General features: G+C 35.4%; 1 protein-coding gene across 2 annotated transcripts in view; it reads left to right on the forward strand.

Annotated features, from left to right (window-relative positions):
* Positions 1-23,063, forward strand: part of ko (Stork-head domain-containing protein knockout) — a 215,228-nt gene that overhangs the window by 150,892 nt on the left and 41,273 nt on the right. For both annotated transcript variants that reach the window (XM_073987097.1, XM_073987098.1), the window contains one exon: positions 12,811-13,971. In XM_073987097.1, coding sequence (XP_073843198.1) covers positions 13,837-13,971 — 135 coding nt within the window. In that variant the 5' untranslated portion in view covers positions 12,811-13,836. The remainder of the gene's footprint in view (positions 1-12,810; positions 13,972-23,063) is intronic.

A 23,063-nucleotide genomic window follows, 5' to 3' on the forward strand; every position in this document is an offset into this window, starting at 1 on the left:
TTATATTACTTTTTTGAAGGTGACCTCCTTGCAGAAAAATATATATTTTTTAAATTTTTTGTTTGGTGAAGGAAATATTAAACACAAAAAAGCATCCGATTTGAACTAAAAAGACATTTTCTTTAAAGAAATATTCACCAGGTGTTCTAAAAATATACAGGCGTGTTGTGGTCAACATTTTTGTTGATTATAGCCGTAATATGTTCTAACTAGGGATCACGATTGCGTGATTTATTTGGTCCTTTAAAAAAATAATATTTATAAAGATCTTTTCGCGAATCAATATTTTAAACATATCAACGTTTATAAAAATCTTTTGGCGGATCAGCACTTTAGTTCATTGTAACCATTTTTCTTTTGTTTTAACCGCGTTCATTGGGTTGGAACGAATAAAATAGGTAAAATGAGAATAGGGGGTAGGAAAAAGAGAAGTCGTTCGTTATATCCGGTGTTCGTTGTAAACGGGCCTGAAAATCCTAACAAATTGTAAAAAAATCTACTCGCGGGGTAAAAATTTTTGTTTGTTATAATCGCGATCGTTTTAAGAAGTTCAATGTATGTACAAATATTAAGAAAAATTCTTTGGAAACATAAAACTTTGTTCGCTATAAACGTAGTTTCTTATAACCGATTTTCGCTATATCCGAATTTTACATTGTAATTCTTTGTTTTATCTTACTTTTACATATAAAGCAATAAAAATGTATAAAAAGCCCACGTATCCACCGCTATTAATTTTTGCCTCAAAAACAGGCCAAATTACCTATAGTGCATTGTAACGATAAATTTATATTTTCTTATTAAATTTTGTCTTTTCCTTTAGCTTGAGCGCAATTTATAATCTGAACGAATAAATAGTGGTCAAATAATTTGCAGCAATAATTAAAGGCCTTTTGGTATACTTAATATTTTTAGCATTTTAACACTGAGTTTAATATTATTTCTATGTCAGTTTAGAGGAAATGAAATGACCTTTCAGAAAAGTATAAATATGTCGTTGTTATTATAATAATTAAACCTTTATTCTGGCGTTTGATGTTAAAGAGCGAAAAAATATCTGGTGTTCGAATTAATAGTGGTTAGGGCTCGTACAACCTGCTGTAAAAAATGTGAAAGCGATCCGTGACATGCCCTTAGACGGCACTTTTGCGAAAAATTCTGACATTTTGCGTGTGATCGGTTATGGAAAATATGAGATGAATAAGAGAATGGCGCCCAACGTGCTGCTGGAACAAAAATTCTGCAATTGTATGAAAGGCAATATCCACCATTGTGACAAATGGGGCCCAACGCGGCACTCCTTGATCTTTGATAGCATAATCATGATTGATAACCATTAAATAGTTGACAGGTCTGGGGGCAAGGCAAGGATGATTTTGTATGCGGTTACTTCCTTCAAGAGTCATTGTGCGCACAATTTTCCCGAACATTTTTGAACTTTGCCGGAAGGAGTGGGCCGATATGGCCTATCTTCGAATATAAACATAGTTTGGACAAAATATTACTATACGCAAAATTTGAACCAATTCGGTCAATCAGTTCGAGAGTTATTGTGCGATCCAGCCAGACAGACGACGAACATGGCTAAATCGACTCCAAATTGTCTGAAACGAATTATCTCGATTAGGCACCGACATAGTCCATTTTGGAAGTGCGTCTTGTTTTGGGAATCAATCCTCTCGATAGGAGCATTATATCAGGAAACATGGACTTGGCCACTAAAAACATCATATCGCTGTAAACAGCGACATTAGGGGAAAATACCGGAAGTAGTGGACCTATAGCACCACTTCCAAATTTTACGTAATATTCGATAAAATATTAAGATATGCAAAGTGGTGGACCAACGCAGTATTTGGTTGGAGAGTTGTCGTGCGCACCAGGCACTACAATTGCTGCCCGTAGGCTTTTTTTTTTTGTAGCTTTCGGGTAATTTTTGCAAGAAGTATGGACTTGCCACTCAAAAAACTTGTACCAACGTAATAAGGTCCTTGAGTGAAGGGGCTTGTTTCAAGAAAAATCAAAACGATCGAGAATAGGTGATAATCTGCACTTTTCCAAAACTTGTTTGGGAGGTAGCCGGAGGAGTTCATATATATAGTTCATATTCTAACCTGATTTGTGTCTCGTAGAAATATTACGATGTCTAAAGTATGGACCAAATCGGTTATTGCCTTCGAGAGTTATCGTGCGCACCATTTTAGTGAAAAGTTTTGATCTTTTGTGGGGGAGGTACCCAAAGGTGTGGACCAATAAGGACGATCTTAGAACTAGATTTAATTTTGGGCCAAATATTTCGATTGCCAAATTTTGGATTGAAACAGTCTATTCGTTCGAGAGTTACCGCGCGCTCCATCCACAACACATGTTGCCATAGCGGATTTTGTCAGTTTTCATGCCATTTTCTCTGGAAGTATGGACTTGCCCCTGAAAAATTCGAATTCGTTTCGTCTTATTAAAACAGACCATAAGAGTTAACTTTAAGAGTGAAATCGAGTGGAAAAATAAATTTATTTTTTTCTCGATTTGTGTGTTCGTGTGTAGTAGTAGTATGTTTATAATGCTGGGAGCTGTGTTATGGACCCCATACATTTCGTGTTCAGAGGCTCCCTTCAAAAAACTACTATAAAAACATGCTTCAGCTCTGTAACGACTCCATATACAAATGCCACTTTCAGCACGTCTACAAAGACTGTCTTCTAGTGATTTATTAGACTGCCTTCTTTCCGTCTATAAGACCACTTCAGCTATCCTATAATACAACTTCTTTCCCTTAGTTTCCCTATAAAAACTTCCTTCGGGTTCACCTACATACAAAGAGGTCCCATTGCGTATAAGTAATAGCAATTAATCATACGTTCGTGACCACTGAACAAATATCATAATTTTATTCAGAAATTAATTTACTGGCCTATATTTTTTCATTTAGAAAAAAAACCACATGTCACTTGGCTATGATGGCGGATCGAACATTTATCCCTTCACCAGCTAACCCGCAAAATGTCAATCCGTTTTGAAATCATAAAAAAATTGTCTGTCAATCTACAGAAAAGGGGGTATATGGATTTCCTCATTCTGATGTTTGTAAGCGTTTTTAAGCTTAGCCACGATTTCTTTATTTTCATTTTGGTTTTGTCATTATCGTTTACGAACGATAATTATTAATATTAATAACATTAAATGTTATTGTTTATTGTTCATTATGAGGGATTTACATGTAAACACAAACAAACGTACATTGTGATATGGCAAAGGGGGAGGATGGAGGGTTGGTCAGAGGTACACATAATAACCATGTCTGAATGCTAGTCTGTCTGTCTGTAAGTGGTGAATGCTTTATGATGATATTTAAATGGAATACTTAGTAGAGAGTACTTTGAATGTTCTCATGTTACCGACAAATGAAATTGGCGACAGCAATAACAACAACGACAACAACAACAACGCTTATAGACTCCATAATATAGAGACAACGTACATATTTGCGTATTTTACCAGATTTATATTTACATTTTTTTTACGATCACTGATCACACATTTTGAGGTTTCATTTACATACAGTATTTTTTATTGTTGTTGCTTATGTTGACATATATGGGCAGTTCCATATTAGAAATGTTGTAATAATTACGTTGCTAATGAGATAATTCAGCCTTGCCATTATAAATGTATATGATTTTTTTAATAATACGTCATTCCCTGCAAATAAAATTGTTCAAATTCAATACCATTGTTGTAGAACATTTGACATTTGCGTAATGATTGTTCAAAGTTTTTGTATATTTTTTGCTAGGAAATGCTCAATATATGTTCTCTTCTTCGATTTATAAGGTAGAAACAAAAATTATTTTCAAAAATTTGTAATTTTATTCAAATTAAAATGGGAACTAATTCCACACAAAAAACGCCTTTTATAAACAAATCGTACGTCATCAAATAATTGTTTAGATTAATGTAATTAGAATACAATAAAATGTGTTAATATTCTCCAAAAATAATTTAATTTATTGCAGTTGTATAAATACATTAATCGATATGTCTTTCATTAGACTAATTAATCACCAATTTTCGGTATTTTTATAGTTTTCTATAAAACACTTTAAACAAAAATTAAAAAAAAAAAACTTGAAAATGCATATAATTTTCTTAAAGTACTCCAATACACGATTGATGAATAATGTTTAGTTTGTTTATATTAAGAATTCGACTGCATGCGAATAACCCTTTAAATTCCGACAATTGTTAAGTGGAGAAACCCATATAAACGACCTCAAACTCTTGCGAGAGTGTGCGTTCATCTCATAAATCTCAGACACTTAGCAAATGTGTGTGTTTGTTTGCATTTAATATTTGTTCTCTTTTTTACACTTCAAAAAAGAACAAAAACTATGAGTAAGAAAAATACAGTGTGCACCGATTAAATTTATACAAGAAATATGAACAGCACTATTTTTAATACCCTCAGCATTTATGCTAACAAGGGTACATACACTTTCATCGAAATAATGGTTTTAGATCCCATGTATGTTTGGACGAAATGTGTTTCAGACAACTTGGAGTTGATTTAGCCATGTCCGTCCGTCTGTCTGGCTGGATTCGCTCCAAAATTTGGCTTCCGTAATATTTTGTTCAAACTTAGTTTAACTTCGAAGATGGGTTATATCGGTCCACTCCTTCCGGTACATCCCCCACAAAACTTCGGAAAAATTCGTGCGCACGATAACTCTTGAAGGGAGAAACCGATTTGGTCCCTTCTTTGCACATCGTGAAATTTCTACTAGGCTTAGATGAGGTTCCAATATGGACCCAATCCGTCCACTCCTTCGGGTACCTCCCACACAAAATTTTGGAAAAAAGTTCACTTTAGGACCTGCTCTCGAATCGCTTTGATTATTGTTGTAACAACTTCTATTCACTGTCTTCTATATTACAGTGCAAGTTTCATCAAGGTCAAGTCCATACTTCTTGAGAAAATAGCCTGAATGATGCAAAAAAACCCTATGACACTGTGTGTAGTGGTTGGAGCGCAAGATAACTCTTGAACGGATCTGCCGTTTCGGTCCAAAATTTGGCCTTCGTAATATTTTGTCCAAACTTAGTTTAAGTTCGAAGATAAGCCATATCTGTCCACTCCTTCCGGGAACCTCCCCACAAGAGTTCAAAAATGTGCGGAAAAATTGTGCGCATGATAACTCTTGATGGTAGAGACTGATTTGATGCATACTTTACACATCACAATATATCTACCAAATATATATCAGGTTCGAATATGGACTATATTCGTCCACTCCTTCGGGTACCTCCCACACAAAATTTTGGATAAGTTCTCTTTAAGAACTGCTCAGGAATCACTTTGATTTTTCTTGAAGCAACTTTCATTCGCTGCCTCAATTACGACGGTAAAAGTTTTTTTAGGGGCAAGTCCATACTTCTTAAGAAAACAGCCCGAAAAGTGTAAAAACCCTCTATGGCACCATGTAGAGCCTGGAGAGCACGACAACTCTCGAACGAATTACTGAATTGATTTACACTTTGCACATCGTAATATTTCTTCGAATATGAGATGAAATTTGAAGGTGGTGATTGTAGATCCACTCGTTCCGGTACCTCCCCCACAAAAATTCGAAAATATTAGCTAAAATAGTACGCGCGATATCTCATAAACAGAGCAAACCGGTTAAGGTGGTCCTGTTTACAGCGATATCATGTTTTTCGTAAGCAAGTACATGCTTCCTGATATAATGGTCCAAAACCTGTGAATTATATTGTGACCAACTGAAACGACAGGTGGTCGCGATATCTATCGAGGTCGGAATATGTCGGTCTATTCCTTTCCATACCTTCCCCGCAAAACTTTTTGAGCTCCTATCCAAATCCATATTTTTGTCGGTTCATACGCCCAAAATTTTCAAAAAACGTTAAATATCTACTTTTTTGGGAAAAAGGTTTTTCAGTTCACACAGGCTGAGGGTATATCGGCAAAGGCGATAGATCTTTTTTAACTTATATCTATCTAGAATTGATTCATTTTCATAATAAAAAAAATTGCTTATTAACATTGGAGAAAAGAAAAAAATCAGTCACTGACTTGTATGAAAGATTTGTGGAGAAAGATGGATTTGTTCGTCTCTGATAACATGACACTTGTTTTCCTTATATCTTCATATTGCTGAACATGAAATTCTTGTCCCTTGAAAATGGGCATATTTCCATGGGATTTTCTTCGTCTCTAAAGCGAGTTTCACACATCGACTGAAGTTTATGGAAAAAATTCAAAATTTGCCTTTTCGTGATCGATTGTCAATATTCCGGTCCCTTCGTTGGCAACAATGGTTCTCAATAACAGTCTTCAAATCGATCTCCAAGCCGATTTCTGTAGACTTGGAGTTGGCTGGAGAAAATCGAAAGTAGTTTTTTCCCAAATTCGTCAAAATCGAAAATCGAACTTTATATGTACATATGTTCTTTTACTTGGTTTTCTCAATTGTCTTTTGAGGATTCTTTTCTGCGCGTGGCGTTACAAGGAACGTTTTTAAATAACTCTCGAACGGATAACTGGATAAAAATTTAAAGGTTTCTTTCTCCAAATATTACTTATATATTTACAACGAGTTTTCTTGAACTTTTGCTGGAGAGGTAGTGGAATAAGTGGACCGATACGGCTTATCTTCTACTAAGATTGGACAAAATAATTGATGTCAACGCCTGCATGTTGTCGTTACAACAGAGAATAACGAATTCAAATGAGAGCTATATCAGCCAGTGTTTAACGAAGAGACATTATTCTCCCATCTATTCTCTCTCATTTATTTTGGACATCAATGGACAAAATCGTACGATACCCAAAATTTGAGCCAAATCGGTTGATCCGTTCCAGAGTTATCGTGCGCACCCGCCAGACAGACTTATCAACTCCAAATTGTCTGAAACGGATTTCGTTCAAACATACTTGGGGTCTAAAACGATTATTTTGTCGAGGCACAATTTTGGTCGTATCTAAATATGTATGTAACAGGCCGGGGCGATTTAAAGACCTTAATGGGCCCTTCGCGTTTCTTATTCCTGGTATTGAACTGAGCAAAAAAGTCCACTGAGAAATTTAGTTACAGTTTTTTGTGGGGGTTTTCAGACTTAAACCACTATAACTTAGCCATTTGCTAACCGATTTAAACAAATAATAACTTGTTCTAAAGATATTATTCACACCTTTAAAAGGAAGAAGGAACACTAAAAATCCTTTGTGAAAAAACGGCCCTGACCCAAACGAACTAAAGAGTTCTTAATTACTGTATTGGCTACAATTTTTGTATTTGTGTTGGATCGAAAATTACAATGGTTTGGCTGTTACATGCCAAAATATCCAAAAAACGTCAATAAAAAACTTCAAGTCAAAATCGGGAGGCTTGATTTTCATCGTAGACATATGGTCCAGTGGACTTTTTTGCTCAGTTCAATCCCAGAAATAAGAAACGCGAAGTGCCCATTAAGGTTTTTCCTTCCATACAAATCGCCCCGGCCTAATATATACACTTTAGCCTAAATACTGAGGGTATGAAATAGTGCCTCTTAGCAATAGTCTTGGACTCCAAGTATGTTTGGACGAAATCGTTTCAGACAATCTAAAGTCGATTAAGTCCTGTGCGACCTTCTGTCTCTCTGGCTCGATGGTGCACACAATAACTCTTGGACCGATTTGGTCCAAAATTTGGCTATCGTAATATTTTGTACAAACTTAGTTTAACTTCGAAGATGGGTTATATCGGTCCACTCCTTCCGGTACCTCCCCCACAAAAGTTCAAAAATGTTCGGAAAATTTGTGCGCATGATAACTCTTGAAGGGTATAACCGATTTGGTCCATACTTTGCACATCGTGAAATTTCTACCAGACTTAGATGAGGTTTTAGGGACTCAATCGGTCTACTCCTTCGGGTACCTCCCACACAAAATTTCGTTCAGTTCAGTTCAGTTTAGTACCAGCTTTTGAATCGCTTTGATTTTTGTTGTAACAACTTGTATTCACTGCCCCCTATACGGCGGTACAAGTTTCATCAGGGGCAAGTCCACCCTTCCTGAGAAAATAGCCCCAAAGTTGCAAAAAACCCTATGACACCATGTGAGGTGGTTGGAGCGCGAGATAACTCGCGAATGGATCTGCCGATTCGGTCCAAAATTTGGCCTTAGTAATATTTTCTCCAAACATAGTTTAAGTTCGAAGATAAGCCATATCGGTCCACTCCTTCAGGTACCTCCCCCACAAAAGTTCAAAAATGGTCGGGAAAATTTTTTGTACGGTAACTCTTGAAGGGAGTGGCCGAATTGGTCCATACTTTACACATCCTAAAATGTCTAGCAGATATAGATCAGGTTCAAATATAGACTATATTTATCCACTCCATCCGGTACCTCCCACACAAAATTTCGGATAAGTTCACTTTAAGACCTGCGATCGAATCACATTAATTTTTGTTGAAGCAATTTGCATTAGCTGCCTCAATTACGATGGTAAATTTTTTTCAGGGGCAAGTCCATACTTCTTGAGCAAACAGCCCGAAGGGTGTAAAAACCTCCTATGGCACCATATGTAGTGGCTGGAGATCCATTCTTTCTAGTATCTCCTCCGCAAAACTTTTGATCTTTAATTCTAATCAACATTTTTGTCTGTTAAAACGCCCAAAATTTTTAAAACCCCCTAAATACCCCCTAAATACATATTGAAAAAAATGTTTCAATATACAGAGGCTGAGGGTATATCTCTATCGGCAAAGCCGACTGATACTTTTTTACTTGTTTTGTCTGAAATTTTCCGCACTACAACACCCGAACCGAGAAGTGTATTTGGTCCAAACTAATATTTCCTCCGAACCACTCCTTTGGGCCCCTTTAACAAAAACTAAAAAATTTTATTTTTTTTATGGTTTTCCCACTAATAAATTAAAGTTGTTTTCATAAAATATTAAAACAACGACTATGGGATTAAGCCTGACTATTTTGAAAAACAAAATAGAAGTCGTCATCCCAAACAAAAAAAAGCCAACCCTCCTAATTGTGTGACCGGCTACCGTCAAAATGTTGTTTATTGCTGTAGTATGCAATACCAACAAATTAGTTATGTGTTTTTAGTGTGTTAAAGATTTGGTTTTGTTTGCAAGTGAAGTTGCTAGAGTTTAGGTAGTGCCAAAGAAATTCTCGATCAGAGTGTTTCTTTGAGCACGTATCTATTTGAGCTAGCAATTGACACTTGGGTATAAAAAGTTTCTTGTTGAAAAACAAGAAACTAGGGAACTGATGAATACGTGTGGCGAGATCTGAAACTATAGTATTCCCTGCCTTACCCCTTGGTAAACATCGCCAATTTTTTCCCACTAATAAATTAAAGTTGTTTTAATAAAATATTAAAACAACGACTATGGGATTAAGCCTGACTATTTTGAAAAACAAAACTTAAGCTCACTAATGTTTTTTTCGGTGTTAAGTTCATACTTTCAGATATAATGGGCCAAAAGATTTAAAAATCCCTGTCCGCACCAAATAAACGGGCTGATAAGCGTGATAATTTATGAATTGAGTGTCCGATTTCGATGAAACTTTGGACATTGTAGAATTTCTTCCAAATGTAGACCAGGTTTCCAGAAGTTTTATATCGGACGGCACATTCGGGTACTCACTCGTAAAAGTTCAACATTTTTGCTTGCAGTTAAGATACTCCTTGTGGTTCCATTTAAACCGAAACATTATATTTTTTGGGCAAGTCTATACCTGGAAAAAGCTCTAGATACTCCTGCTGTGATCATATAAAATGGCTAAAATGATCGTGCGCATAAGATAGTCATTTTTTGGACTTAGATTTGTCATTTTATCTTTATATTTATATAGCGACGGATCATTCTTTTTGGTCCATGATATACTATGAAGGATTTCCGGTGGTCGGCAACGTATAGGGGTTCGCTAGTCTAAATCCTTGATGGCCAAGCATTGCAACAACATTGCTGCTTACGAAATTAGTAGCAGAGATCAAAACCACAACCATTAGTTTTGCACACAAAATCTACCCACACAAGCAAACATTTTGTGTATTCAAACTTGCGTTAACGCAAGCTCACAAATGTATCTACCCAGCAAAAATTCGGATCCGTTAGTCATTACGTAACCCATTACAAAGTAATGTAAACAAGCTTCTTTTCGCATTACAAGTAATCTGAAAAGTAATGGTTACTTTCTAAAAAAATTACAAGGCAAACCTACTTACTTTACTCCTCACTAAGTAATGAGGACGGTGGCACAGTGTATGTTTGTCCGACTATAAATCCTAGGGTTGTGTGTTCAACGCTCACCGTAGCGTTGTTGTGTGTTCAACCTAGGGTTCGTGGTGCACATGTGCACTGCACATTTAAGTTCTTAAGCAACCCTTAATATTCGTGTGCGTGGCACAGTGTGTAGAGTCTTTAGCTAGAAATCAATCAATTCGGGCAGACAGCGAAATAAAATGATGTAAAATAAAAGTATGAAGTGTGATGAAATTAAAAACAAATTTTCTACATCAACTATTCCAAGAATAGAATTTTTTCACCTTACTTTTCAACTTCTAGTGGCCACAGAATAACTAGTTATTATAGTGGTCATAAAATAACTAGAAACTGAGTGCGACATGCCCTTGTAAAAATAATGAGGAAGAAAGGGGGTTTGTGAGTAGTTACGGCTGCCAAAAATCCCTTACAAAAGCCATGATTTTGGGAGGTCTTTTTTGCTGGGTATGTACGCATGGATAGAAATTTATGTTTCTTACAAATTTTACAAAGTTTTTTATTGGCTCATTTTAAAGTACAGGTGGAACAGAAAATTGCAAAAAATTTCAAGTTGAAAAATTAGCTGAGATATAGCCGATAGCTTTTATTGCTAGTGCTTTTTGTAATTTTTCTTTATTATAATTCATAATTATAATAAATAGATTTAAATAAATAAGTAATAAATAGCTGAGATATGATCGTCAGAATGGAAAAACTCATTGTGATTTGTATGTAAAATTGATGTTTTAAAGGCGGCATTTTTAAAAGCGGTGCCCAGTGTAGCTTGTGAACGGATGATCCGATCTTCATATATTTTTGTGGTATTATTATACACGTAAAAACAGTATTTCGTAGGCGGCCATTTGTCAGTACATAGTGCAATAATTTTCAGAAAAAAAAACCGAATGTAGCTCTCCTTTCAGAGGAAAACAAAATCTTCTAAAAAAAACTTGATAGATTTCTCCCAAAAAATTTTATGAACAAGTAAAAAAGTATCAGTCGGCTTTGCCGACAGAGATATACTCTCAGCCTATGTGCATTGAAACTTTCATCTACGGTCAGATCGAATGTATTTATGATATTTTAATTATTTTGTGGCCTTTCCTGAACATTTGTATTAGGATATTAGTTGAAAAGTCTTGCAGAGTCCATTATGGAAGTGGATCTTATTTTGGGATATATCGCCCACTAGTCATTTCAGTGGGTCATCGTATAACTTATGGAACAGTATGCCAGGAAGCATGGACTTGTCCACGGAAAACATAATAACGTTGTAAGCAGGGCAACAACGAACAGCATCGGCATACATTTCCAAAGGATCTTCTAACAGACCTTAAACTCCACTTAAACACAAATGTTGAACTTTTGTGGAGGAGGTTCCCTAAGGTACCTCCATTTTAGAATTTAACCTAAATTTGGACAAAAATTAGGAGATCCAATGTTTGGACCAAATTTGTTGAAGAGATATCGTGCATACCATTTAAGTGACAGTTTTTAAATATTCGGGGGAACTACTGGAAGTTGTGGGCCGCTATTGCCCACAAGTTGCTTAAAAAAATCAAAGTGATTCGAGAGCAGGTCTTAAAGTGAACTTATCCGTAATTTTGTGTGATAGGTACCCGAAGGAGTGGACAAACATAATCCATATCCGAACCTGATCTATATCTGGTAGACAAAGTATGGACCAAATCGGTCACTCACTTCAAGAATTATCGTGCGCACAATTTTTCCGAACATTTTTGAACTTTTGTGGGGGAGGTACCAGAAGGAGTGGACCGATATGGCTTATCTTCGAACATAAACTAAATTTGCACAAAATATTACGAAGACCAAATTGTGGACCGAATCGGCAGATCCGTTCGAGAGTTATCTTGCGCTCCAACCACTACACACGGTGTCATAGGGTTTTTTTGTACCTATCAGGCTATTTTCTCAGGAAGTATGGACTTGCCCCTGATGAAACTTATACCCTTTTTTTGGGGCAGTGAATACAAGTTGCTACAACAAACATCAATGCAATTCGTGAACAGATCCTAAACTGAACATTTTCGAAATTTTGTGTGGGAGGTATCCAAAGGGTGGACCGATTGAGTCCTTATTGGAACCTCATCTAAGTCTGGTAGAAATATCACGATGTTGCAAAGTATGGACCAAATCGGTTACTTATTTCAAGAGTTATCGTGCGCACACATTTTCCGAACATTTCCGAACTAATGGAATACAATGCAGCGGAGGCACACCAAGCGACACTTATAGGAGGTCATGGACTTTGACACCTTAACGCCAATCGACCATGGAAAACTATTATTTCTTTTCAATGGAAAACTATTATTTCTGTTGATTTCGATGTTTTAGAATTCTGTCAATGGCGATACATTTTCAATACACACTTTCCACACTGATTTGCATTTGTATAAACAATTTCTAGATCAACTGTCTTATTATTTTACTCATAGAAAAGCTTTTAATAATCAAAACACCACTCATCATATTCTCTTTGTGTTTTTGTCTTAAATCTCATTTCAGGCCCCAAACCAAAAAAAGAAAACAACAAATCATCAGAATATCAAATACGACAGACATGCTGTTGAGTGCAGAAAGTGAAGAAAGAGTAGACGAAGTTATTGGGAGTAGTGGTAATACGAAGACGAATACTACCTCCAACAACATTAGCAATACCAATCATACCACAAAGAGTGGCAAAGACGACAACGACAACAACAGTGCCGAGTTTGACAACTATTAAAGTTTTACGGCTGAGAACAATACCAACAACAGCAACAACAACGAAGACTCCAACGACGAAACATAACAGAGACGAAGTTTATAACGAGACGAGACAAAACACGATTGCCAGCCCCACTTCAACTTGGCTCAAAGGAAATTTAAACTGGCTTCGTCAGTTGATAACCGTCCGCCGTCGTCGTGTGTTGTTTTGCGAAAAATACGTTGTGGGATTTCGTCGTCGCTAACGCGTCTGTAGAGTACGCGCGAACGACCGACCGACCACCGATGTCAAGGTGATGCGCGTGTGTATGCATGTAAATTTGTACAACATTGACGACGCAGAAGTAGATAAAAGTAAGAAGAAGCAACAGCAGCATTGATGATAATGCTTGTTGCCGAGTGTAGTGTATAAAGTTTGTGTGGAGTGTTTCGGTGTGTCTGTGTGTTGTGTCTTATAGCCATAAAAAAATTACAGAAAAAAAGTAAAGATCACCCGTTTGACAAGTTGTATTTCGACATAACCCCGGAAGAATGATAAATTTTATTGTCGAACGTTTAACGCCCGGTTAAAAACCACAAAGAAAATCCACAGAAAAAAGTAAAAGAAATAGAAAAAAAGAACCACCACAACACACAACAACAAAAGAAGAAAAGAACAAATTAGCCACCGGCAGCAATAGTTAGCTATACAGCTAACTCAACCATACAGCTAGCGCACACATTAAATTATAATAAGACCGGCTTAAACCGGACTGGACACAACTATTCAACATTGTCACTGGTTTTGGATTAAACTTGAAATCGACAAAGACGAATTCCCTAAACATGGGCACCAAATCACCGGGTGGACCTCAGCGATGCCGTTTGATTCTAAAACAGTGCCTGGCCATACAGCTGTCCAAACCCGGCCACACACTGGACGATTTCTGGATGTATGATTCAGGCTATATGATTTTTCAGGTAAGTACAGAGATCAACAAATGGAGGCGGTCGAATATGGGCGCCAGTTAGTTAACCATACCGTTTAGGTGGTGATAATTCGCTAAACAGTTAGTTTGGGAATTTATTTATTATGTGTGAGCGCGCCAGCGCACCGTTCATTGCAACTGACTGACTTCTTTGCCAGTTTGCTGATATTCTTTTCTGTTGTTCTTGTTGTAGACAAGGTTAGGTTCTCACATTAATTTGCTGTGTTTGCATTTGCGATTAGTGTTCCACCAGTGTAGCCCAGTGTTTCTTTGTGTATTTGTGTGTGAGTGTGCAGTGCAATTGCTTGCCAAAGCAACAATATTCAATGAGGTGCGTCAGTAATTATTGTCATTACGTGTAGGCCCATAAAACTACACTGAACCATAAAAGTTCTGTCGTGTGTGGTTTTTCCAAGAACAGCATTTTTATTGGACTTTAATCGATGATAGAAGCCTTGAAGTTTAATTGTTTCTGATAATTTACTCGAGTTGAGTAATTACATAAAAAAATAAGTTAAAATTCTTAGAATAATTGAAGTAATTAATGTATTGGAAAATAAGGCATGGAGGCAGAATGGTGATGGATTGCAGTTCTGTAGTTTTTGTGGGGAGAACTATAAATTGAATAATGAAGGAAAGTGTCTTTGATCAATGACAAATCATATTTGTTTTTCAAATTGACTTCGACACATAAATGTGGATTTTTTAACTAAATTTTCTCAAGGCCTAGCCGGGACACGAAGCGTGGATTTTTTTAAATAAATTTTCTCCAGGCCTAGCCGAGACACGAGCGTGGATTTTTTCAATAAATAAATTTTCTCAAGGCCTAGCCGAGACATAAGAGTGGATTTTTTAAGTTAATTTTTCTCAAGGCCTAGCCGAGACATAAGTGTGGATTTTTTAAGTAAATTTTCTCAAGGCCTAGCCGAGACATAAGCCTGGATTTTTTAATTAAATTTTCTCAAGGCCTAGCCGAGACATAAGCGTTGATTTTTTAAGTAAATTTTCTCAAGGCCTTGCCGAGACATAAGCGTGTTTTTTTTAAGTAAATTTTCTCAAGGCCTAGCTAAGGTATAAGCTTGGATTTTTTAAAGTAAATTTTCTCAAGGCCTAGCCGAGACAAAAGCGTGGATTTTTTAAGTTAATTTTCTCAAGGCCTAGCCGAGACATAAGCGTGGATTTTTTAAGTTAATTTTCTCAAGGCCTAGCCGAGACATAAGCGTGGATTTTTTAAGAAAATTTTCTCAAGGCCTAGCCGAGACATAAACGTGGATTTTTTAAGAAAATTTTCTAAAGGTCTAGCCGAGATATAAGCGTGGATTTTTTAAGTTAATTTTAAGTTAATTTTCTCAAGGCCTAGCCGAGACATAAGCGTGGATTTTTTAAGTTAATTTTCTCAAGGCCTAGCCGAGACATAAGCGTGGATTTATTAAGTGAATTTTCTAAAGGCCTAGCCGAGACACAAGCGTGGATTTTTTAAGTAAATTTTCTCAAGGCCTAGCCCAGACATAAGCGTGGATTTTTTAAGTAAATTTTCTAAAGGCCTAGCCGAGACACAAGCGTGGATTTTTTAAGTAAATTTTCTCAAGGCCTAGCAAAGATATATGCATGGATTTTTAAATGAATTTTCTCAAGGCCTAGCCGAGACATAAGCTTGGATATTTAAGTAAATTTTCACAAGGCCTAGCCGAGACATAAGCGTGGATTTTTTAAGGAAATTTTCTCAAGGCCTAGCCTAGACATAACGGTGGATTTTTTAATAAATTTTCTCAAGACCTAGCTGAGACACAAGCGTGGATTTTTTTAAGGAAATTTTCTCAAGGCCTAGCCTAGACATAACGGTGGATTTTTTAATAAATGTTCTCAAGACCTAGCTGAGACACAAGCGTGGATTTTTTTAAGGAAATTTTCTCAAGGCCTAGCCTAGACATAACGGTGGATTTTTTAATAAATTTTCTCAAGACCTAGCTGAGACACAAGCGTGGATTTTTTTAAGTAAATTTTCCTAATGCCTAGCCGTGACATTAGCGGGAATTTTTTAAATAAATTTTCTCAAGGCATGGCCGAGACATAAACGTAGATTTTTTAAATTTTTATCTGCGACATTTAAAGCGTTTATTTTTAAGACTATTTTCTCATGACCTTTCTTTTTTTGGGCCCAAAATTATTGATTTTCAAGTAATTTTTTCAGGGCCCCTCTATGTCAAAACCTGGATTTTTAAGTCATTTTCATTTTACAGGGGTGCTCTAAGTTAAACCCGGGACAGAAGTCATTATTGTCAAGGTACCTCTGAAACACGTAATCGTTAGAGGGGCCCTCTAAGACAAAACCTTGATTTTTTAAGGTTTTTTTCAAGGACCCCCTGAGACATAAACGTCGATATTAAAGGGCCCGCTTAGACAAAATCATTGATTTTATAAAGAAATTTTCTCATGGCCCTCTGAGACATAAGATTCGATTATAAATTACTTTTTTAAAGGCCACCTGGGCTAAAAGTCAATGTTTTTAAATGCCCTCTGAGACATAGACTTAGATTTTTAAGACGAAACTGTGAATTTGTTAAGTCGTGTTTTCAAGAACCCGAAGATACATAGGAGTCGATTTTAAGTAATTTTTTTCAGTGGCCCCTGAGACAAAAGTCATGGATTTTAAGCCATTTCAGGGACCCTCTAAGACAAAAACGTTGATTTTTATGTAATTTTTTCTTGGGCTATATCATGGATTTTTTTAAATGAATATTCTCAGGGCCCTCTGAGAAATAAGTGCCTAAGGCAAAATCATGGATTTTTAAGTAAATTTTTTTCAGGGCCCTCTGTGATAAAAGACTAAAGGCCCACTGGGACAAAAGTCAATGTTTTAAAATGCTCTCTGAGACATAAGCTTCGATTTTTAAGGGTCCTCTAAAACTGTGAATTTTTTAAGTCTTATTTTCAAGAACTCTCAGATACATAGGAGTCGATTTTAAATAATTTTTTCAGTGGCCCCCTGAAACAAAATCATGGATTTTAAGTCATTTTATGGACCCTCTAACACAAAAACGTTGATTTTTATTTAATTTTTTCTTGGGCTATATCTTGAATTTTTTTAAATACATATTCTCAGGGCCCTCTGAGAAATAAGCGCCTGAGGCAAAATCATGGATTTTTAAGTAATTTTTATTTCAGTGCCCTCTGTGGATTAAGCGCAGACTTTAAAGAACATTAGACAAAAATTTGGATTTTTTAAGCAAATTTTCTCAGGGACCTCGGGAATAAAATCATGTTTTTTAAGTAATTTTGGATTTTTTAAACAAATTTTCTCATGGACCTTTGAAATAAAATCATGTTTTTTAAGTAATTTTTTTCAAGGGTTCTGAGACATAAGGTTGAAGTTCTAAAATAATTTCTCAGGACCCTCAGACACATAAAGTGTATTTTTATAGTAAATTTTATCAAAGGTAAAAATGGACATAATTGTCACGTGATCACAGTTGTCCCCACATTTCTCTTATTTTCAAACCATTCACTCGAATTCCTGCTAAGGGATTGGCTAATGTCTTCCACTCATACTTGCCCTTATCCAGATATTTTTTATTTCTACAGAACACGGTGCTCTTGAAACAATTTTAAATGGAAGGTGCTTACACCTCGAAAGTTTTTGCGGATTCTGAAACTACAATGTTAGTAGATGAGAAAAATCAAAAAACAAAAAAAATCGCCGGAGCGCTTTTTAAATAAATCGCGCTTTAAGTTGACATTTTTAGGGGTTGTTCAGGTTTTCACGATTTTGCGTAGAAACCGCATGTCCTATCAAAATGGGACTAAAGAAAATGTTGTAGCTATAAAAATTCTCTACAAGATCGACCTTTATGGTATTTTCGTAGTTTTTACCATTTTTGAGATATAGAAGTTCAAATTGGGACAATGCACTGACTGTATCGCCCCCTTATAAAACAATGTCATGTAGGGTGCGCCATAACTAACTTTTGATGAAAACCGCTTACACAGGGAAAGTTTTTGTGAATTCTGAAACAGCAGTGTTCATAGATGAGAAAAATCCAAAAACAAGGAAAAATCGCTGTAGGGATTTTTAAATAAATCGCGGTCAAAATTCACATTTTTAGGTGTTTTTAAGGTTTTCACGATTTTGCTTGGAAACCGCAAGTCCAATCGAAATGGAGCTAAAGAAAATGTTGTAGCTGTGAAAATTCTCTAGAGGATTGACGTTTATCATTTGTTCCCAGCATGTACCATTTTTGAGATAAAGAAGCTCAGTTTACATTTTTAGGTTTTTTTGTTAGGGTTTCGCGATTTCGCTTGAATACGGTAAGTTTTATCGACATGGGACCTGAGAAAATCTTAAAGCCGTGAAAATTCTCTACAAGACTGGCTTAAGAAACTTATCCTAAGTTGTCACATTTTTTTTAGATATATAAGTTTAAGTTGGGAATTTGCAGTCATGACATTGTTTTATAAGGGGCGATACATAATTTAATTGATTTTGAATTGTCCCAATTTGAACTTCTATATCTCAAAAACGGTAAAACCGATTAGAACATTATAAAAGTCAATCTTGTAGAGAATTTTCATAGCTACAACATTTGTTTTAGCTCCATTTTGATAGGAACTGCGGTCTCTAAGCAAAATCGCGAAAACCTAAACAACCCCTAAAAATGTTAACTTAAATCGCGATTTTTTTAAAAAGCGCTCCGGCGATTTTTTTTGTTTTTTTATTGTTCTCATGTATAAACATTGTAGTTTCAGAATCCGCCAAAACTTCCGAGGTGTAAGCACCTTCCATTTAAAATTGTTTCAAGAGCACCGTGAGAATAGAAAATAAAGAACAAAGGTTTGTATAATTTGTAATAGATAACTTAACACGTGTCCATTTCACATTCTTGACAAAGAACTCCCACACCGAACATGAAATATTTAAATTCGAAGAAACTGGACACTTTCGTTATCTCCCTCTTTTGGAGTCATAAAAAAAGACATTGTTTCAACCTGTCTCCAAGTAAGCCACGCTATTGGAATTTAATTACTTTAAGCATTTCAAATAGCAACTTTAAAAATAAAATATGACATACGAAGTAAAAGTTATACCAGATTTTCTTTCTATTTTGCTCTACTCATGCGTTATATGGGATTTTTTCTCTCGACTTGTGTTGTTCATTTCGGATAATCAACACTTTGGAGAATTTTTAAATCAAAACATGTAGCATTTTATTGATAATTTCAGGCTTACATTTCGTAATGTAGATGGTTTGTATAGTTTTTTTTTTGCTGTTGTTGTCTTCGCTTTTTAATGAAATGTATTTAGTTTGGTTTTAATTGGTTGGCTGGTGGTTGGTTGGTCACATTGTAAAGTTGATTTAAATCAATAGGTTTCGGTATCACACCAACAACCACTCCCAATAACACTTTGCAAATTACCGATTGTTAAATACGACAACGAAAAAATAAAACAAAACTCAATTAAATTGCAAACCATTTCTTAATGGCCAGCAACAGGAGGAGGGTATAATTAGCTTATTTTTATTGAAACTCCTGCAAAAAAGCTATAAATGCCGGTCATAAAATGTGAAAAAATACCACTATTTATTTTTGAAATATACATTGACGTAATTTGGTATTTTTAAATTTAATTTGTATTCATTCAAATTGAGGGTGTATGTAACACCTGTCACTTTTGTTACCTGTGGATAATTATCCGATTTTTTTATCTCTGTGGTTTATCTTAAATATAGAAAAGTTATGTATAAACTGGAAGGCCGACTTTACCTTCCTTATATGTTAATTTTCAAAATGTAGTTCAATGGTCCAATTAAAATCATTTCTTTCTCCCTGAACGTTATCTTAAGTATGCCCGCAAATTCCAATGAACGTCGCAAAGCCTGTAATTATTGGTATTTAAAATAAGCTGAAAAGATATCCGCTCTGTATACATATACAATTTTTATAGCTTTAGGTATTGATTGGAATAAATTTAAAGGTGTTTATTATTAGGTATTGGAGATTGCGTTTTACAATTGGATTATTATTGTGTAATATTTGCCCTTTGGCTATAATTATATCATTTATACATATTTTCTTAATTAGCTATAATCTGCTAATTAGTTTAATTTACAGAATTTATATATTGTTTAACTAAAAAATATGATATATGCGCCTGCAGCCAATTTGTTGGTCGGAAATTTTTGAAAAATTTGTATCAGATAGGCTTATTTAAAAAATACACGCTTATGTCTTAGAGAGGCCTCAAGAAAATTTAATTTAAAAATCCACGTCTATGTATCCAATAGGCCTAAAGATAATTTACTTAAAAAATCCACGTCTATGTATCCGATAGGGCTAAAGATAATTTACTTACAAAATCCACGCTTATGTCTCAGATGAGCCTGGATAAAATTTACTTAAAAAATCCATGCTTATGCCTTAGAAAGGCCTCGAGAAAATTTAATTAAAAAATCCACGCCTATGTCTCAGATGAGCCTGGATAAAATTTACTTAAAAAATCCATGCTTATGTCTTAGAAAGGCCTCGAGAAAATTTAATTAAAAAATCCACGCCCATATCTCAGATAGACCTGAAGATAATTTACTTAAAAAATCCACGCTTATGTCTAAGATAGGTGTGGATAAAATTTACGTAAAAAACCACGCCTATGTCTCAGATAGAGCTAAAGATAACTTACTTAAAAAATCCACGCCTATGTCTCAGATAGGCCTAAAGATAATTTACTTAAAAAATCCACGCTTATGTCTCCGATGGGCGTGGATAAAATTTACTTTAAAAATCCAGGTTTATGTCTCAAATGGGCGTGGATAACATTTACTTTAAAAATCCAGGTTTATGTCCCCAAGGAGCGTAGATAAAATTTACTTGAAAATCCACGCCTATGTCTCAGATAGACCTAAAGATAATTTACTTAAAAAATCCACGCTTATGTCTCAGATGGGTGTGGATAAAATTTACTTATAAAACCACGCCTATGTCTCAGATAGAGCTAAAGATAACTTACTTAAAAAATCCACGCCTTTGTCTCAGATAGGCCTAAAGATAATTTACTTAAAAAGCCACGCTTATGTCTCAAATGGGCTTAGATAAAATTTACTTTAAAAATCCACGTTTATGTCTCCGATGGGCGTGGATAAAATTTACTTAAAAAAGCCACGCTTATGTCTCAAATGGGCGTGGATAAAATTTACTTTAAAAATCAACGTTTATGTCTCCGATGGGCGTGGATAAAAATTACTTAAAAAAGCCACGCTTATGTCTCAAATGGGCGTGGATAAAATTTACTTTAAAAATCAACGTTTATGTCTCCGATGGGCGTGGATAAAATTTACTTAAAAAAGCCACGCTTATGTCTCAAATGGGCGTGGATAAAATTTACTTAAAAAATCAACGTTTATGTGTCAAATGGGCGTGGATAAAATTTACTTAAAAAATCCACGCTTATGTCTCAAATGGGCGTGGATAAAATTTACTTAAAAAATCCAGGTTTATGTCTCAAATGGGCGTGGATAAAATTTACTTAAAAAATCCACGCTTATGTCTCAAATGGGCGTGGATAAAATTTACTTAAAAAATCCACGCTTATGTCTCAAATGGGCGTGGATAAAATTTACTTAAAAAATCCACGTTTATGTCTCAAATGGGCGTGGATAAAATTTACTTAAAAAATCCACGCTTATATCTCAGATGGCCGTGGAAAAAATTTACTTAAAAAATCCACGCTTATGTCTCAGATGACGGTGGCTAAAATTTACTAAAAATTCCACGTTTATGTCTCAGATGGGTGTTGATAAAATTTACTTAAAAAATCCACGCTTATGTCTCAGATGGGTGTGGATAAAATTTACTTAAAAAAACACACCTATGTCTCAGATAGACCTAAAGATAATTTACTTAAAAAATCCACGCCTATGTCTCAGATAGACCTAAAGATAATTTACTTAAAAAATCCACGCTTATGTCTCAGATGGGTGTGGATAAAATTTACTTAAAAAATCCACGCTTATGTCTCAGATGGGTGTGGATAAAATTTACTTAAAAAAACACGCCTATGTCTCAGATAGACCTAAAGATAATTTACTTAAAAAATCCACGCCTATGTCTCAGATAGACCTGAAGATAATTTACTAAAAAAATCCACGCTTATGTCTCAAATGGGCGTGGATAAAATATACTTAAAAAATCCACGTTTATGTCTCAAATGGGCGTGGATAAAATTTACTTAAAAAATCCACGCTTATGTCTCAAATGGGCGTGGATAAAATTTACTTAAAAAATCCACGCTTATGTCTCAAATGGGCGTGGATAAAATTTACTTAAAAAATCCACGCTTATGTCTCAAATGGGCGTGGATAAAATTTACTTAAAAAATCCACGCTTATGTCTCAAATGGGCGTGGATAAAATTTACTTAAAAAATCCACGCTTATGTCTCAAATGGGCGTGGATAAAATTTACTTAAAAAATCCACGCTTATGTCTCAAATGGGCGTGGATAAAATTTACTTAAAAAATCCACTCTTATGTCTCAGATAGCCGTGGATAAAAATTACTTAAAAAATCCACGCTTATGTCTCAGATAGCCGTGGATAAAAATTACTTAAAAAATCCACGCTTATGTCTCAGATAGCCGTGGATAAAAATTACTTAAAAAATCCACGCTTATGTCTCAGATAGCGGTGGATAAAAATTACTTAAAAAATCCACGCTTATGTCTCAGATAGCCGTGGATAAAAATTACTTAAAAAATCCACGCTTATGTCTCAGATAGCCGTGGATAAAAATTACTTAAAAAATCCACGCTTATGTCTCAGATAGCCGTGGATAAAAATTACTTAAAAAATCCACGCTTATGTCTCAGATAGCCGTGGATAAAAATTACTTAAAAAATCCACGCTTATGTCTCAGATAGCCGTGGATAAAAATTACTTAAAAAATCCACGCTTATGTCTCAGATAGCCGTGGATAAAAATTACTTAAAAAATCCACGCTTATGTCTCAGATAGCCGTGGATAAAAATTACTTAAAAAATCCACGCTTATGTCTCAGATAGCCGTGGATAAAAATTACTTAAAAAATCCACGCTTATG

Source organism: Musca autumnalis, unplaced genomic scaffold, assembly GCF_047663935.1.
Source record: "Musca autumnalis isolate F117 unplaced genomic scaffold, ASM4766393v1 scaffold_4, whole genome shotgun sequence".
In the NCBI taxonomy this organism is placed as follows: domain Eukaryota; kingdom Metazoa; phylum Arthropoda; class Insecta; order Diptera; family Muscidae; genus Musca; species Musca autumnalis.